This window comes from Brachypodium distachyon, chromosome 2 (assembly GCF_000005505.3).
Source record: "Brachypodium distachyon strain Bd21 chromosome 2, Brachypodium_distachyon_v3.0, whole genome shotgun sequence".
Taxonomy (NCBI): Eukaryota; Viridiplantae; Streptophyta; class Magnoliopsida; order Poales; family Poaceae; genus Brachypodium; species Brachypodium distachyon.
In genome coordinates, this window is record NC_016132.3 from 39,449,363 (window position 1) to 39,468,634 (window position 19,272).

General features: G+C 44.2%; 1 protein-coding gene and 1 pseudogene across 2 annotated transcripts; one reads left to right on the forward strand and one right to left on the reverse strand.

Moving 5' to 3' along the window:
* Positions 1 to 1,052: 1,052 nt before the first annotated feature.
* LOC112270749 lies at positions 1,053 to 1,914 on the reverse strand (annotated as a pseudogene).
* Positions 1,915 to 7,844: 5,930 nt separating this feature from the next.
* On the forward strand, positions 7,845 to 16,307 carry LOC100830206 (disease resistance protein RPM1). 2 transcript variants are annotated; one of them, XM_024459755.1, is made up of 4 exons: positions 7,845 to 10,030; positions 12,797 to 13,531; positions 14,150 to 15,154; positions 15,240 to 15,378. In XM_024459755.1, the coding sequence occupies exons 1-4, from the start codon at positions 9,011 to 9,013 to the stop codon at positions 15,243 to 15,245; spliced, it is 2,766 nt and encodes a 921-aa protein (XP_024315523.1). In that variant the 5' UTR covers positions 7,845 to 9,010; the 3' UTR covers positions 15,246 to 15,378. The 2 variants fall into 2 exon arrangements, with proteins under 2 accessions (XP_024315523.1, XP_003569114.1); XM_003569066.4 differs by having other exon boundaries at positions 14,150 to 16,307.
* Positions 16,308 to 19,272: the final 2,965 nt, after the last annotated feature.

Here is a 19,272-nt window from a genome sequence, read left to right on the forward strand (position 1 = left end):
CCCGTTCTCGTGTGCTTGGGTCGAGTCTAGTCTCGACTCGACCTCGGGGACGCGACTTAGGAAGCCTAGTTTCGAGGTTCCGGGCCGTCTAGTACGACCTCGACTCAAAGTAGAGGAATTAGGTTAGAGTCTCGAGGGTATCCCAACCTCGCTACTTGGGAAGACAAGTTTGGCCCAAGTCCGAGGCAGCCCCTAGAGATCTCTCGCCATAGGTGATTTGGGAAGACGAGTTCGGCCCAAACACTCGGCTAACGACCCCCTCGAAGCCTCTCCTAACATAGGACTAAGTCGTACCCGCAGGGTCGACCGAACATATTCAAAAAATATCGACGTGTCAACTTGTCCAAGTGTACGGCGACCTTCACCATAAGGCCGCGGTACACACCCTACATCCTATTCTCGCACTTGTGCCATCGAGCATTGGCACCCCTTACTCTTGTTGTTTTCTAGAACAACAACAGTATGTGTATGCATTGATCATGCAACTAAGTAGCTTCGGCGAAGCGCATTAGCTTAATTAGTTCCAATCGTCTTAGGCGAAACCAACTGGTCCAGTCGGCCTGGGCGAAACCAACTAGGCTTCAGTCGGCTTGGGCCAGGCCGACAGCCTCTTGTGGGACCCAGGCTCTGAGCAGCCGGCCTAATCAGCTTCGGCCAGGCCGACTGGGCCTAATCGGCTTGGGCCAGGCCGAGGCCGTATTATTTTTGAATTTTTGAAAAACGCGTATTATTTTAAAAAATGATTAAAAAAATCTTATTATTTAAAAAAAATTAGCTGGAAGAAGCACCGATTTTACAGCTTCTCGTCGCTAGTTCATGTTCTAGCAGCGCTCCAAGGAATCCACTTCTAGAATCTAGGGCGATAATAGGTGTTTGTTTGGGCTCCAGCTTGTATAGCCTGGAAGCTATAGAAGCTGCTCCCAGGAGCACAAACAAACACACCCTAAATAATACAAAGAAGTTGCCAAGGGGAAAATTATGGTTTAAGTTCGAATTGCACAACTAAAACATATGTTTGTTAACTTGTAGAAATTTTAAAAATTTAGGTCAGTATGCATGTCATGTAGCTAACATTTGCACATTTTAACCAGAGAAGCTACATACCTTTTATCTCTTAAGAAGTTTCTGATTTGGTAGATGAGGAGTTGTGCATCCCCTGCGTGAGCATAATCTTGGTTGCGGAGTTGAGATAATATAGAACTCAAGATCTTCGTCATATCGGGACTGCGTGAAATTGAAACAAAGGCTTGACATTCATAATTTGCTACAAGCTTGTCATAGACTTGTTTGGTAAGAGTCGTTTTGCCTAAGCCCCCATATCCAACAATAGAGACCACTTTTAGCTGATGCACCAATTTTTTGGCCTTCTCCTCAGTCAACCACTTCACAAGCTCATCTCTCGGGCCATCGATGCCGACAAGCTCTTATGCGTCTTTATATAACGCACAAAGTCGAGGGTCAACCTTATTGTTTCTAGGTTTGGACGATCCGTCAATCTTGTACCTTCAGTTACAGAGTGAGGAATTAGGTATACACAAGGGGAACCAGTTAAGTGATAAAATTTTATGGCAGAGTGTATGTATGCCGCGAATAGTAAAACATGGTCACAGACAAGGTATTCAAATACAAAGGGTTTTGGTACAAAATTCCAGAGCATGGGTGAAGCCAATGCCTCAATGGGTACCTTGCATATCTCTGGTTGATCTCCTTGACCTCGCTCTTGATATGTTTGAAGTCTTTAGCTATATTATGGCGAACCTTGATGTATGTTATCTTTTTCATGCTTTTATAAAAATGCTTCCCAAAGCCATCAAACCACGAACCAGAATCATGAGATTCCATGGTTACCATGAATTTGTCGATGTTGTCCTCGATTTCGTAAGACATCTCTCGCACAGAAACCGCTTGTAACATCCCAATTTTTCTAATTTGGATGTTATTACCTTTTTCATGTCACATGCATATCATTTTGACCATATCTGAGTTTGGAGATGATCTTACAATTTAATTGGGAGTTTATTTGGATCTTAAAAGTGATTATATGCATTTGTTGGAATTTATTTGAGTTGCATAAGCATTAAAAATTTTATAAATTATATTCCATGAGGAAACTATTTTTCCTAGCTTCCAAACAGGTATTTGGAATTTCAGGAATTGTCTAGAATTTTTTCGATGCCGTTAGGTATTTTATTTGCCTTATTTGATTTTCTGGCGATATAGAAACCCAGAAAAGCTATTTCTTTATTTGTTTTTGTTTTTCTTCCGCGGAGTACATTTTCTCTGCATGGAGGCGTATTTCCGTGAAACCCGTTTCCACTTAAGTGTACCGAAGGGGTATCTTCTAATCTCGTCCATCCATTCCCCATCCAACGGCCATCTTTCCCCTTCCATTTTCTTTTCTTTTCCCTTTCTTTTTTTTCTTTTCCTTTTTCTCTTTTCTTCTTCTTCCTCACGTCTTCTTCCTAGCTGCAGCCATGGCCAAGCCCAGCCCGGCCGCCCGCTGCTGCTCGCCGGCCACCCCGCCGCCAAGCTCCGCCACTCACCGCCGCAGCAGCAGCCACCCCCTGCCCGCGCTGCGTCACAGCCCGAGCTCGAGCTCGAGTTCGCCGGCGTCCATGGTTGCCCCATCGCGAAATCCACTCCCCGAACGCGTTTTCTCCGAGATTTTCGCACCAAATCTTTCCCCTCACATCAAGGAATCTATCCCAACAAGATTGAAACCATTCCGGACTCTATCTCGTCCGAATTTTAAGCGAAACCGATCCCGTTCAAATCTCACCCTCCGCCGGCCTTATCCCGAGCGCCCCGCATGCTATAAAAGCCTCCAACCTGACGCCCTTGAGAGCCCCGACCAATCCCTCGAAACCTAGCTCGAAACCGCAGTCAATCTTGCCGCCAATTTCAAGTTTCGTCGCCCTTTCAACGCAAACTCCGGCGAGCAATTCCTACCACCTCGCCCCATATTAGTCTGAGCCACCACCACCTCGCCTAGAACACCACCATACACCACAGCCTTGCCTCCGGAAACCTCTGTTTTGCCGACACCCATCAACTCCGGCGAACTTCATCTTCTCCGGTGAGCTTCTTGTTCTGTTTTTCGAGCTACAGTCTGTTTGATTAGCCTACTTCTATACCCCGTATCTTCTGTTCCATAGATCCTATCTAGGAAATTCTTTCTGCATATGTTAGCTTACATCTTTTTTTATAAATTGGATCTCTTTGTAAGCCCCGTCTCTATCATCTTCAGCAGTGCATCGTCATTCCAAATCGGTATTCCCAATAGTCTGTTTTAGATTAGATACCTTTCGACGTTTTGGTTGAGTAGATCATAGACCCGTTTAGGTTGTAAGCTTCTGTAGTTTAACGAGTAGGTCTTGTGTTACACCCTGTTAATTTTGCGCACCTTTTGTAGGTTTAGATAATGAACTAAAATTTTGTCAAAACTAGCTACCTGTTAAAAAGAACTTGCACCGGTTTAGTTTAGCCAGCACAGTTATTGATTAGACACGTTGTAGAGCTTAATGTTTAAAATATAAAAATTCCTTTTGGTTTATTCTTTCTGTAGTTTAAACACTGGTTAAAACTCTACACCTCAGAACACTTTTCACGTAACATGTAATTAGATTACACTAGTAGATTAATAATTGAAAACTGTATTCACAGAACCCTGTTTTTGATTAGCTACTTTCGTAGGCTTGTATCTTTTGTTTCGTAGCTCCGTTTTAGATGAAACTTTCTGTGTTATAAGCCCTAAGTTACGTTCTTAGTTTCAGTAGCTTCTGTGCCGTTACTTCTGACGTGTTTCGACAGTCCCCTTCCCGTTAGATTCGCTATCTGCTATCAGCATGTAGGTTATCAATTGTCTCCACTTGTTTCCAAATCTTGTTCCTAGCCTTAGATCTATGCTTACGGTTGGATTGGTATTAGTTGTGCCTTGTTAGCTGTTGTTCTAAATTTAAGTTTATGTAATTCTTATTCGATTCTTATTAGAGTTATTATTTGGAGTTGTTGAACAAGTTATTCATTGTTGCTTTCGTTCTTCGGGATAGATTATCCCGAGAGTGAGTGCGAAGAGTGCCAGGGAAATTCTGATCGTTACGGCAACTCAGGCTCAGGCAAGTGGATACCTTTGATCATCTAGAATCCTATAATTTTTGCATATGCTACTTTGTTTACAAGTTGTAGGCATGCATGTGTAGGTTTATATTGTTATGAAGTATTTATAAAATGTGTTTGCAATTTATTAGCTATGTCCTAAGTAGTATGCCTATAGGTTATTGGCATGCCACCAATTACCCTAAGTTATTACTTGTATGATTTTTACAAAGTGCTTGCTACATTATTGTATCGGGAGGGACCCAAACTATTTTCAAAGTATTAAATGCTCAGAATTGAGTCGTATGTGTTTGGAAAAATGTTTTCGAAACAAAACCTCAAAATGTTTTCAACTAGGCGGAGTGGTATGTTTGAGACCATTATTGGTTGTCGACAAGGGCAGCATCTAGTTCGGCTCTGCAGATGCTCAGAAATTCGGTGGGGACCGCCGTCCAGAATCTAAAAGTTCAATTATTTTCCAATGAAACCCAAAAGCTTACCTGTACAACCACCTGCTATTATGGCTCTGGCTTAGTCGAGTAACTAGCGGGAAACCCTTACTTGGGTATCGTCATCCGGAGAGGGGCCAATGTTCTCATATGGGGCGGGCGGTGTCGGATTAAGTATAGGGGGCTTCTAGTAAAGACTTCGTCACAATTTTTACCTATTGTGCACGCTTGTCGTTAGGCAACACTTTGGACTGATTGTGTGACAATCTTTGAGCTACTAAGTCTGGTTAAGAGGAGATCTTCTAGTTTTGTTTTCAAAAACCAAAAACTGTTTTGACTCGATGGAAGCATCCACAGAATGAGTATCTACTCGATGGATCCCACAGAATGGGTCAGGAAAATCAAAAGTTGCTATGTGAGTGTCAGTTTGACCCAAAATACATAGTTAGGTCGTGGAGATTCCACAGAAAGACAATATCTACTTTTCAAAACTATTTTCTATGAAATTCTAGAGTTAGAGTTTTCCAAATAAAAAGTATTATGAGTATTTCAAAATCCAAAACTGGCTTTTTGCAAAAGAAACCGTAGAAGCCTATTTAGGACTTTTCGCATGTACTTGCATTTCTCCTAACCACACAGGTATCTACTTGCAAGTACATTCAATGTACTGATCTGCACCTATCACGTGCAGATGTTGAAGTATGAAAAAAGGTTACGCAGGGTCGCGGGTCTATACTCAACAAGCCTGTGGCGTTGATGGACTCATTTGTGTTCAATTTGATTTTCTGCTGTGTAATAAAATATGTACTCTGGATTATTGTTTATCGTTAATAAAAAGACATGTGTTTTTTGTATTTCATCTTGAACTGTGTGTACTAGCTATTGATCCAAGCACTAATACAGAATACACAGAGATTCCGGATCCTTACGGGTCTGGGTCGCCACAGAAGCTTAGCTTGCGGGTCGGGTTTCTCCACATCAGCCATCATGAGGAAGAATGCTTGCATGGCCTCGAGCTCGTCCCGGAGAAACTTGATGTCTCTTTGGACACCCTTAAGCAACTTGTACTCGTCGCTCAACATGGTGCCCAGCTTTCTAACGAGGGAACCGATGGCCCCCGTGGATGCGCACACCAAAAGTTCTGCCATTGTTTGATCTCGCGGGTGGCAAATACAGTGTGGTGGTTTGGATGGAGAAGAGACGGGGCCTCCATTGTTTTGTACAGCCGACGGAGTAAACAATACCCAGATTTCTCTAGCGCCGGCGGCACCGGCCAACGATAGGAACGCATACATTTGGATTAATCATTAACACAGAATAAAGAACTCGACTGCCAATTAATTGTCCCTTTCCATGTTTTACAATCTAGCAGACAAATAATGTTTTGCGAGACAATTTATACATGTGCGGCGGCGGAGTGCCCCGCCTCCGCCGGAGTAAACAATACCCGGATTATTATGGATTAATTATGGAAACAGGATTTAATATTACAAGGTTTGTACATGTATACTGCACTTAGAAGATGCAAGTTGCAGCAATGAATTAATTGGCCTGATTGATTGATAGCTCAACATTTGTTTAACTGAGTGAAAACGAAGTCTTATCGGTTATACAAATTTCCAACATATAAGTATATAACCTATTGCATGCCCACTAATTAAGTGACTCCAGAGTCATTGTTCATACATACAAACATTAGATGCATGGTTTCCAGCTTGTTATCTTTCAGGTGATTATTACTTGTAGGTGTAGCCACCTGCTCCATTGTACTCTAGTGAAATCCAAGTCTTTTCCATTAATTGACGGGAGGCCATCCAATCCAAGCTAGTTTCTCAATATGGACTATTCTGTGGCTTGTTAGTCAATCAGATGCAGACCCGATGCATGATCGTTTGCATGGTCTGAGGTGAGTGAGATTTCTTTCTTGACAAGCATCCTAGTGGCGACACAAATTGGTGGTTGTTTACATTACCAATTAATTAAATTACTGCACACACAAACTGTATGAACCAAACAAAAAAAACTCCCCTTGTTGTTCAGAAAATGATTCAACTGAAGTGAAATCAGACATAACCGCAAAATCCGGAAGAGCGGCGAAACCTCACCAAACTGGCAGGTGGCAGCAATCCAATCCTCGCCTGGAAGAACCGTATCCATCTCCTCGCCTCACATCGCCAACCAACCAAGGAAACAGGGGGACAGGACCCGCTCGCCGTCGACGCATCTAACTCCGACCCGCCCGCCGCCGCCTGCAGCGGTGCCCTCTCCGTCGGAATCGCCAGGATCGGGTCGGATCACGGACAGTGGCGCACCCACCTACTTCTGGCCCAACCCAATCTTTTGTTTTTAATCATTTCTACATTTGGCCCATCTGTTGCGGAGGGCTTTCTTCAGGTCCGTCAGGCTTAACAGGCTCGTGCCTAGGCTTGCAGACGCATTTCAGGGCCGGCCTGCCTAGGGATAAGCCCGATTAAACGGGGCCGGGCTCTGGTTTGGAGCATGCGTCTGTCTACTCATGAACCTACCGTTTTGAAACTCAACATTTTTCTAGAGCATTTTTTTTTCTCGAATACTTTCTAGAGCATTTCAAACGTAAGAAAAGCACATCATTTGCTTCGATAGCCCGATATGGGCCCATTACTGGTGTAAAAACAAGGTCAATTTTGTAAAAAGAGCATTGAACAAAACACATATTACTGTACATTAAAAAAGAATCAAATTGCAAGTTCATGCTGGCATGTTCTCGACCTTCATAGACAAAGAAAAACTAAAAAAGCTGATGAACCATTTTTATGCCTCTCCTGCTATCTTCTAACCAAAGTCATTTGGTGCAAATGAGGCAAAACAAGTCAACTCGAGGAAAATGCTGTCAAAAGAAAGTCAACTTGAGGAATTTGCTGTTGCCGTGAATGACCCTTTGAGAAGCCTATATTCCTCCTTTGAACATCAGAATAGATGATAGGTTTCAGAATATAATTTTTGCGAGCTCTCCATGGAGCATGTCCAGACAAAAATTTGGAGCATGTTGCTCATGGCAATGACAAATGTCAAAATACTACGACAAAGCTAGGCAAGGACAGGTAGAAAATACTACTATTTCTTGAGTTAGGTACCTTCATGTAAGTAAGTGGTGTTGATATATGAATGTTTTTAAGGCCATGAAAATACAAAGTAGTTTCAAAGTTTGAAGTTCATGCGATAGATATTTTTACGTGTCATTTGAATTGCACGTGAGAAAGGTTGCCACACGACTACATGAACGGCCCAGATTTCGCGATGAATGTTAAACCAGTTAGCTCGACAAGAGAGTCGCACGACTCGCGATGCACACACTAGTACAACTCCCCGTCTTCCTCTTTTGCGCTCGCCGCCGCCGCCGCCGGAGCCCGTAGGGAATACGGAGGGGCGCTGCGGCGCCGGCGGTGTTCCACCCTACCGCCTAGAGGTATCCAGATCCACGGTCCTCGCTGACTCTGAATCGGCACCGTCGCAGAAGGCACCCGCAAGAGCTCCATCTCCGAATCGGCCACCGTCGCCGTCGCCGGCCGCTCAAGTTGCGCGGTCACATCGCCGCCACGCACGCAGCTCGACGAATTTCGCCCTCCCCACCCCGAGTCCTCACCCGCTGGTAATTATATAAGCTCGTCTCATTTGTCTGCAGCAGGGCCGTCTTTAATTTAACCGGCGACGGTAGTTGAGCCGTCACAGCATGCTTCGTCAAGTCAATTTTGTTTTCTCGCTGAAATCCGCCGGCCGGCCGGCTCGCTCTAATTTATCCATCCTCATCTCCAAGGGTGAGCCCTCATTTGTACTTTCCATTTGTCCATTTGAAGTTTCTTTGGACAAATAGGGATGAGCGAAATATCAAGTTGTCTAATGTTAACCCCCGTTTATTTCTTTATAAGTATTTGACATGTGGGACAAAAAGATAAGTGGACAAGGTTTGGATGAGTTTCGCACAAATGGAGACTCCCCGTACTCTCCCCAAATATGGAAAAGAAATGGGAGATGTGGACCACTTTTGGACAAATGGAGGTTCTCGTTGGGTTGGGTATTTTGCTCATGGACCTCCATATGGACAGATTTGGACAAATGGGAGGATTTGAGGAGATGCCCTTATACATGGATTTCTGATTAGTACCTAAGAAGGAGCCTTGGGTTTAGTATATTTTGTTGGGTACCTCCCTGCTTCGTCAAGTCTTTTTGTTTTCACTCGAGAGTAGCAAAGAAGGATGCATTTTTGTTCACATGCATCCACATATTTTCAGGACTAGTCTAACAGTTAATTACTCTATTAATCATCTTCCACGCTTGTCTTCTTCACTAATATAGAGAATGCCAACTTGAGGCGGTCTTTTTTATCCATCAGCACTACCTTCTATAATCCACACCAAGCATTAGCAGTACCACCACCATTTCTATCTAGCACACCACCAATCCACACAAACCAACCGGCAATCTGATTCATGGAGGCGACAGCGCTGAGCGTTGGCAAGTCCGTGCTGGATGGAGCAATTGGCTATGCCAAGTCTGCCTTCGCGGAGGAGGTGGCTTTGCAGCTCGGAGTCCGGCGTGATCAGGTCTTCATCACCAATGAGCTCGAGATGATGAAGGCTTTCCTCGAGTCGGCCCACGGCGAGGGGGCCGACGACAAGGTGGTGAAGGTGTGGGTGAAGCAAGTCCGCGACATGGCCTACGACGTCGAGGATTGCCTCCAGGAGTTCGCTGTCCGGCTCAACAAGCAGTCCTGGTGGCGTATCCGTCGCAAGATGCTCGATCGACGCCGTGTGGCCAAGCAGATGAAGGAGCTCAGAGCTAATGTCGAGGATGTTAGCCAGAGGAACACACGCTACAGTCTCATCAAGGGCTCTGGCTCCAAGGCTGCCACGTACACGGCTGCTGAGCAGTCTAGCATTACTTCTGCAGCATTGTTCGGCATTGATGAAGCGAGGCGCGCGGCAAAGCAGGAGAAATCTCAGGTGGATCTCGTCCAGATGATCAACGAAGAGGAGAATAACCTTAGGGTTATTGCAGTATGGGGAACAAGTGGTGGCCTTGGGCAGACATCCATCGTCAGGAAGGCCTATGAGAATCCAGATATTGAAAGCAAGTTCTCCTGCCGAGCTTGGGTCAGGCTGATGCATCCTTTTGATCCAAAAGACTTCGTCCAGAGTATGGTGGAACAGTTTAATGCAGCCGGAGGGGTTAATGTTCTGTTACGAAAAAAGAAGACGGTGCAAGAGCTGACTAATAAGTTTGAGCAGTATGTGAACGAGAAGAGGTACCTGATTGTGATTAATGACCTATCCACCATCGAGGAGTGGGATCGGGTCAAAAAGTGCTTCCCAAACAACAATATGGGGAGCAGAATCATAGTGTCCACAACGCAAGTTGAAGTTGCAAGCTTATGTGCAGGACAAGGAAGCGTAGCTTCAGAGCTCAAGCAGTTCTCTGCTGGTCAAAATATTTATGCTTTTCACGACAAGGTAACATTCAAACTTCTATCACTTGTTGTTCTTATTGTTCAAATTTCCTTTTGAATTTAATCATGCCATAAAAATAACTGCGGGAGAAGTTTGAATATGTAGATCAAGGAGTATATAGCACAATTTGGAATATGCAGAATATAGTATGTATTATATAGCTAGTATGTAGTACGCAGAACATAGTATATATTCTATTTTCTGGGTAGAATATGCAGTTTTTTAACATATTCTATTATATGTAAAAATATGAAGGTATTTCTAAAATGTTGAAAAAACTAGGTTCCAACCGACAGATTTTTCATGTAGTTTGCTTTGAAGTATCTTAGAAATAGTATATAAATTTATTAAAAATGAGAAAGTAGAATATATACTACCATACATATGGTTCATTGGTCAGCCATCTCAGGTAGATACTAATAAACAAGTGGCTAGTGATCTCAATTTTAATCAATCTAGCAAGGTGTCTCGCACAATTGCGTGGGAAACATTTCTACGACTTTTTAGGTTTTTGGCGCATATAGATATGTATTGTTACATCATTTTAAAAACACCCAAGCAATGGTAGGTGTATGTTAATCATATGTGATATCATTAGACCAGTATAAAAAGGTAAGACTTGGGTCATGACAGGTCAGTTAGTTGTTTTGTAAGAACTAACATGTCGTGTTTGTATAGATATTGTAGATTAACGTGATTCTGTTGCGTTATGAGCTGAAACGAATATCTCCGACAATCAAGTTATTGGTGACAAATCAATTTATTGGCTGATAAGCGATTAATCGGGAGGAGCACGATTAACTGCCTTATCGGGCCGATAAAAAGGGGATGGTCCATGGTCCACCATGGACCGTATGCCTTATCCCTCCATCGCTTGTCCTTGTTTCTAGCCCCTCTTCTTATTTCTTTTAGCCCATTTAGGTTCTTCCACCAACTTGACCTTGACATGAAGGCTTGACTTGTTGACTTCTTTTAATCGATGCCTTATAGGCTTGACCAATCCTTGTTGGCATGTTGACCAAAGTAGAAAAATGTTGACTTTTTTTTTCTCGAACACGCCTGGAAGCATGTCATTTTCATTAAGAAGAAGGCGCAAAGAAAGCGCAAGTAACCAAAATTTACAAGATTTACAACATATGCACTGCACCTGCCAACGGCAAGGCCAAGAAAGAAAAGAACACGACCGTCCTCACCGGACGACCTAAGACGGAGCCTAGCTAGCCTTGACCTACAACAGCAGACCTTTAGCCAGCCTAGGATCAGAGCAGGTAAAAGGGACGCCACCAAGCTTCAAACCACAGTGGCAAGAGACTCGCTTTGCCCAACCTCCTGCCCTCAGGCAAAGAAGCAGAGCACAAGACATCAAAGGCCGCTTCACGACAGCTGCAGGACACGCCCCGGTCGGCAAGTAGATGAATGACCCGGCCTGAATTGGAAGAGGCAACAACCAGGGAACCGGCAGCGACGAACATCGCGCCCAAGAAGTCCAACGCCCAGAGCAGAGGATCAACACCGGCATCGTGATACCTCACGGCCAAGAAGAGAGGCTGCCATCTCATGCCGCCACACCTGAAGACTCCACGGGCAACCAAGGCAGCGCCTCCAAAGAGGGAACAACGCCAAGGCGCCGCTGCCGCCGCTTGGTTCGGACTTCGGAGCCGTGGCAAGCCGAACCTAGAGTTACCCCTGGAGCCCGAGGATGGAGAAGGAACGGTCAGGGGCCACGACGACGCCTCCAAGGAGGTAACGGCACCCACAGGCGTCGCCATCATCAGCACCGGACGCTGCCGGGCAGGGATTTCGCCCATCCCCTGACCACCGACCCTAGAGACCCAGGTAAAACGTCGAGGCGGAGACAGGGAAGCAGCAGATCACCACTGCCGCAGGGAAGCGAGAATCAAACCGTCGGTAGCGAGGCAGAGGAGGCGCCTACAGATCCCGACTCGAAGGGCGGCTCCAGAGCAGCCTTGGCGCAGGCCTGCCACCAGGCACGACCGACCGCTCGCTGCGCCGCACACCTTCACGCCGCCATCGACAGGAGGAGCTGTGGCGCCAGACCCCGCGGGAGGAGGAGGAGCCCCTGCGCCAGCGGAAGGAAGAGCAGGGGAGTTCCTGCCGCCGCCGCCGGCAGCGGTGGCGAGGGGGAAGGATTGGGTGGCGGCTGCACTAGGGTTAGGGTTAGGGGGTCGCCCCGTGAGTCGTCAGAGGCCACTCACGAGACGAGAGAGGGCAAGGTTCAGGTTCATAAAAAAAATGTTGACTTGGTCTTTGCCATATAGGGGATTTATTTTACTACAACACCCCTCATTATGATTTTAATATGTAATAGATAGATTGTACCATTACTCATTTGATATACAGGTCTCCTTTGACAACAACCGCATAAACGATAAAACAGGATCTTGTGCATTAGGATTACCCTACTTAGTAATTAATATATTTTCTTGCATCATATTGCATGATAAACTATACTGCTTGTTTTGTATAATTACCTGTTGTGGTCTGGCCTAAGTGTAGTAATGATTGTGTGCGTTAGTTCCACATTTGAACAAAGCGAATAGTACTAGTATATAGGTTAAGACTTTGCAAAGAGAATTTGTTTTATCTTTTAGGTTGTAATTCTTCAGGAAGTTTGGTGTTCAAACGGGAAAATGCATTTCAACTATTTCAGTGGATTTTGTACTTTACTTATGAAGTTATATATTTTTACATTCATTCATGTATAGGGTTCTCAGCATGCGTAAATTAACATTGTTAGCTTGTTCTCAGGGTTCTCAAGATGCAACAGACTTAATTAATGAAGGGTCAAGCTCAAACACAGCTAGTACTAGTACTGCTAACAAGTCGACAGTGCCCACCTGTGAGATATCAGAGGAAAATACAGTCAAAAAGAGCCTCACTCGCATCAGGACAATGGTGGCTGCTTTGGAGGAATCTCATCTTGTTGGCCGAGAGAAAGAAAAATCTGAGATTATCAAATTAGTTACAGGTCAAGCTACTGGACAGTTTGAGGTGATCACAGTGTGGGGAATGGGTGGTCTTGGAAAAACCACTCTAGTTAAAGATATCTACCAAAGCCAAGAGCTCAGTGACATTTTTGATAACCGTGCTTGCGTCACAGTCATGCGTCCTTTCAATCTTGAAGAGCTTCTTAGGAGCTTATTTATGCAACTAGATAGAGAATCTTCCGAAAAAAAGGACGTGGTGGGCTTGATGAGCAGCACAAAGAACACATTACTGTTGATGTCACTTGCAGAGTTGATCAAGGAGTTGGCAAAGCTTTTTCAAACAAAGAGATGTCTGATTGTTCTTGATGACGTATTATCAACTGCAGAATGGGACAGGATAGAACCAATTTTCCATGAAATGAGAAAAACAATACGGATCATAGTAACGACAAGGGAAGAGAGTATTGCTAAACATTGTTGTTCACAGAAACAAGAAAATATTTACAAGCTCAAAGATCTAGAATACAAGGATGCCCATGACCTCTTCACTAAAAAGGTACTTCTTATTACAACTCATTTGTCACATCATTTTAGATGTTGAACCAAAAGCATCAGTTCTCTTTTTGAACGTACCGTGATCTACTACATCACATCCGTTCTTTCCAATTTTCTGACCTTTTGGTCATTGTTGTTCTACAACCATGATTCACACTGGTACTTCATGTCTTCCAAGTTTAGTGTAATTTATGCCTTCCAACATTTATATTGATATGTTGTGCAATCACATCCAACTGCAAACCCCAATTATTCCTGCCAAATCGAACCGAATAAACCATTGGTTAACTGTATCTGGCGCTAGTTTGCATGGAAGGCCATGGTTGGTCTATTCACTTGCATCCCATATTTGTAATGAACAATGTGAGTATTAAGTGATTAATTATATAGATTTGCTTGGATACCTTCTATAGTTGTTAAAAACTTTATTTTTTTTATTTTCAAACTACCACGAGCATATACTTTACAATTGTGGTTTTATACAAGGCAACCAATTCTAGCACATTCATTCAAGTATATAGAAAGATTGTTCTAGCACATTCGTTCGTGTTTATAGAAAGATTGTTCTATACCTTATTTAATTTCAGACTACTAAATAGTTTGATCGCACAAATTTCAGGTATTTAAGGGGACTGTAGATCTGGATAAGCAATATCCTGAGCTGGTTCAACCAGCAAAACTTATCCTGAAGAAGTGCGATCAACTCCCCCTGGCAATAGTCACGATAGCTTGCTTCCTGGCAACCCAACCAAAAGCCCCATTGGAATGGAGGAAATTGAGTGAGCATTTAAGTGCCGAGCTGGAGATGAATCCACAGCTTGGGACTATTAGAACCGTCCTTATGAGAAGCTATGATGGTTTACCCTATCACCTCAAGTCTTGTTTCCTATATATGCCCATCTTTCCTGAAGACCACAGAGTTGGACGGGGAAGGTTGGCGCGCCGATGGAGTGCAGAGGGTTACTGTAGGGAGGTGCGTGGCAAGTCTGCAGAGGAAATGGCAGATAGCTACTTCATGGAACTTATAGCCAGGAGCATGATTCTACCACCTCAAGAATCAATTCGTTGTACAAAAGGGATTGATTCCTGCCAAGTTCATGATCTCATGCGTGAAATCGGCATCTCAAAGTCGATGGAAGAAAATCTTGTTTTCACACTGGAGCAAGGTTGCAGCACAAACAGCCAAGTCACGATGCGCCACCTTGCTATAAGCAGCAATTGGGAGGGAGATCAGAATGAGTTCGAGAGCATGGTGGACGTGTCCCGTGTGAGATCATTAACGGTTTTTGGAAAGTGGAAGTCATTTTTCATTTCTGACAGGATGAGGCTGCTGCGAGTGCTTGATTTGGAAGACGCCACAGGTCTACTTGATCATCACCTGAAGCACATCGGGAAGTTTCTTCACCTAAGGTACCTTTCTCTAAGAGGGTGTGGTGGCATTTTTCACCTGCCAGATTTGTTGGGCAACCTGAGGCAACTCGAGACACTAGACATCAGAGGCACCAACGTGGTGATGCTGCCGAAAACCATCATCAAGCTTCTGAAGCTGAAGAGTCTCCGTGCTGGTGAAGTACTGTTGGATGAGGATGTCTCATATGAAGAAATTATTGATGATTTTCCAAAGGTAATGAGGACCAGACTATGCATTTTGCCAATATTTTCGTTGGAATGCTATTTATTCTGGTGTGCACCTCGGCGCATGGATGCAGACATGACCCGCCATGATGTATGCGCTTTCTTTTGCTGTGTTATACTCCCTGTTGTTGCAATGCACCTGGACCGATATGGTGTTCTGGTGCCAAGAGGGATGAAGAAACTGAAATCCCTGCACACACTAGGTGTAGTGAACATTGGGCGACGGGGGAAGGCTGTTCTAAAGGACATAAAAGGACTCATCCAGTTACGCAAGTTGGGAGTGACTGGCGTCAACAAGGAGAACGGACAAGAGTTGTGTTCAGCTATTCTTGGTCTCAGCCGCCTGGAGTCGTTGTCAATCCGGTCAGAGGGGAGGCCAGGTTTATGTGGCTGCTTGGATGGGACGTTCTCGTTTCCGGAGAACCTGCAGAGCCTCAAGCTGTATGGCAACCTGGTGAAATTGCCGGAATGGGTCCAGGGGCTCAAGAATCTGGTGAAGCTCAAGCTGCGGAGCTCCAGTATATCAGAACCGGATGCCGCCATACAAGTCCTTGGGATTCTACCAAATCTGGCCTTCCTGCATCTGTTGGGGAAGTCGTTCGTGGGTGAAGAGGTCCGTCTCAATTTCCCTCGAGAGATGTTCCCGAGCATGATTGTACTAGAGCTGGAACTCGAGGTCGTGCTCAGAGCTGTCAAGTTTGAACAAGGAGCGACCCCTAGGCTTGAGCTCCTCAAGTTTTGTAATGTACGCATCAACAGTGATTCGCTTTCGGGGCTAGCATCTCTCTCAGGCCTCAAGGAAATTGTCACCTCGACCTACTTGGAAGACGTGAGGGCCGCGGTCGCAGAGAATCTAAACAGACCCCTCGTGAGGAGTTGGTCAAGCGAATAGGATCCACGGTGAAGCTACAAGTGCTGTTGTATGTCCATTTGCGTTTCCTGGTGTTCACTTGTTTTGCTTTCACAGAAAGCAGTTAGTTACCTTTATTTACTAAGCTCGTGTGGATATCTGGATCGTTTATTAAGAGACGACCGTGTACTGAAAGTTAATTACTAATTAATATTGTATCGTAATTAGGACACCACTGCAGCAATTATTAAGCAGCTATAATATAATTTAGATGGGCCATCGATGGTGGAAATCTAAGATTTACTTTGGTATGTCATAATTGAGTGGGAGCATGAAGCGACCGTCCCCGTACACGGGTTCGATCTCTGTGCTTTAGTGCTAGTCCCTGGATTGACTCACTAGCATACACAGTTTCAAGATGTAATATCATAGAACAAAGGTCTCAATATTAGAACGCATCATCTAGAATTTAAAAGTACTTACAAAATCGCATAACCCCATGGGTTAGCTAGAAATAACACAATTGTTTAGCAGCAGAAAAACGGAAGATACAAGGGCTACATTAACACCACGGTGAGAGTGTGTTGGAATATAGGCCCGTAACCCATACAAGCAGAACGTACTCTTACTCGTCGTCGGAGCTTCCTGCATCATTAAACGATGCAACCAGTATGGTCAATACATTGAATGTATTGACAAGATTTACTAGGAGTTATATCAGAACTTACCAAGTATATGCATAATGTGGCAAAGTGGGGTTCAAGGCTATTTGCATAAAAGCTTAGTTGTTTAGTCCTATCTTTTAATCAAATAGAATTTTATCACAATTGGACATGGGGTAGACGCACTCATGCTCTTATTAAACTAAGGACATTGAATAGACACATCAATGCTCCTAAACCCAAGTTCAAACCATTCATTTTATTAAGAAATTAGAATGAGTGAGACTTTCCTTACAGCTCCACATCTAGTTGCTCAAATTGTCTATTGCCGGGGACACGGCTAAGTACTTAGTTTTGATGTTCTTGAAAGTATGGGATAGCTTTAGGTTCATACAACTTACTCTTGTCTCGCCAGAGCCCATATAGCATTGTGATTGTATTGGAAGCTACTAAATAGGAAACTAGTCCAGTCTCGGTTACCCTAGGTGGCATTCCACAGTTGCAACGCAGGCGCTCCCTGAATCCACGGGACAGACGTCCATGAACGATCTCTTCCCGAATCCACAGGAAGTCGACTCAAAGGGACCCATAGAAATGGACCTGACGCCGCTAATCCTCAAAATCCTCAAAACAGCCCACTCAGGATGGTTCATTAAATTAATTGTTTTGCCTTACTCTAATAAAACATTTCATATTTCCAAAGGCATAACAATATCATAATGTAGTAATTTCCCCCACAATACTACCATGGCCTAGTATTCAACTACAATCGATGGCAATTTGCTAGCAAAGTAATGGCAAGGGTAAACTACACTACCTGTAATTTATAGCTAGCATAGAGGTATGAGTAATATTCCTAATGCATCTAATAAAACAACTAGTGCATAGTAAAATATTTAGGAGATGATCAAAGTGAACTTGCCTTATCCAAGGTTGTGGTAGTTCTCGCACTCTTCGCAACAACAAGGTTCACAATCCACACAATCTAAAATAAAAGAAAGCACACACACAATAAACATGACATTCAATACAAAAACATGCTATGAAGATGCACACTTAGGATTACTTCTTAATGTAACATGTTTAATTTCTGTTTTGAAAAGTTTCACAAAAGATTTGGACAGATTATACAAAACAAAGAAGTAAATACTATGCATGAAACAAGAATGAGCTTTAATTAAAAGCTTATTTGATTTTTGCAAAGCATAGAGCAAGATTAAATTTGTGTGGCAATATCATTTATAAACTAATTTCCCATCTGGTCCTAATGGATAGAGAGCATACTCAAATAATTTTTCAGCAAGCTAACATGCTCAAAACTAGTTTGAAATAATTCATTTGAAAATTAAACCATAATTAAGCATTCTGCAATTTTCTTCTGATAAAGTTGTCCAAAGTTAAAATTAAACTATGCCAAAAGATTCTACATGTTGTGAGGATTCCAGAAAGGTATAGAACTTCAAATTTGGCCAAACGGTTTGAAAGTTATGATGGTTTGAAGTTCCAGGGGCTTTTTTGCAAAGTTACAATTTTAATTCGGCCGAGAAAATAAATTTAATTTTACTTTGACACGTGGCGCTACGCTATAGGCTGGTATCGGTTCATCTAGGGTTTTAACATGGTCGTTGGATTGAGATCCGACGGTGGGGAACGAAGGAGGCTCACCGGGCGGCGCACTGACCGGAGCTGAGGAAGATGGCGGCGGCGGCTTCAGGCGGCTTCGGCGCGACGACGACGGGGCTCGGTTCGGCTCGGGGAAAGCAGGGGAATGGGCGGGTCGGCGAGGCGAACTCGTCGGTGGTCACGGCTTCGGGCGGGGAGGCCCGGGCGTGCGGCTAGGACGACGAACAGAGGCGGGCGGCGGCGACGGCTTCGGGTGGCGGCGGCCTCGGGCTCTGCGGCGGTCCAAAGAAGAAAGCAAGCGCGTCACGGGATGCACATGGGAGAGAGGAGAAAGGCGAGGGGGTCGGCGGTGCGAGAAAACGGCGGCAGTGAAGATTTCCGGCGAGAAATTGGGAAGTAACCGGCGCGAAATCGGGCGTGTGGTTTGGGGAAAAAGGAGGAGAAAGAAGAGGGGGTCGGGGTGACGCGCAGGGATTTGAGGATGGTGGCTCGTGCGCGACGAAATCGCGAAGTGGGCGTTGAGGCGTGCTCGCGGACGTGGCCGGGAAGATCGAGGGTGGGCAGTTGGGGAAGAAGCTGCGGGGCCCACTGTCAGCGACACAGGCGCTCGGTGCACGACCGGGCCGGTTCGACCGGCGCGGCGGTTAACTGGCCGGTTCGGCCCATTTGGCCGGGCCGGCCACGGTTTTTCTTTTTTTTTCTTCTTTCCTTTTCTTTTTCTATTTTCTGTTTTTGATCCCCAAAATTGATTCAAAGCTCCAAATCACTTCAAATAAATTGCAAAAAAAAATTTAAAATCATATTTTCATATGATCTAACTTTTGGGACAAGAATTCCCTCAAAATAAAATAATTAAAAATACTTTTGCTAATAAAATAGCCTTTAAGGCCTTTTAGACTATCAAAATAAATTGTTTTTCAAAACAATTTCAAAAGCCAAATTATGGGATAGCTTTATATATGCATTAAATCT

Coding starts and splice junctions, on each gene's coding strand:
- LOC100830206 (XM_003569066.4), top strand. CDS start 9,011: ATGGAGGCGACAGCGCTGAGCGTTGGCAAGTCCGTGCTGGATGGAGCA. Junction 10,031..12,796: donor TTTATGCTTTTCACGACAAG/GTAACATTCAAA, acceptor GCTTGTTCTCAG/GGTTCTCAAGATGCAACAGA. Junction 13,532..14,149: donor ATGACCTCTTCACTAAAAAG/GTACTTCTTATT, acceptor CACAAATTTCAG/GTATTTAAGGGGACTGTAGA.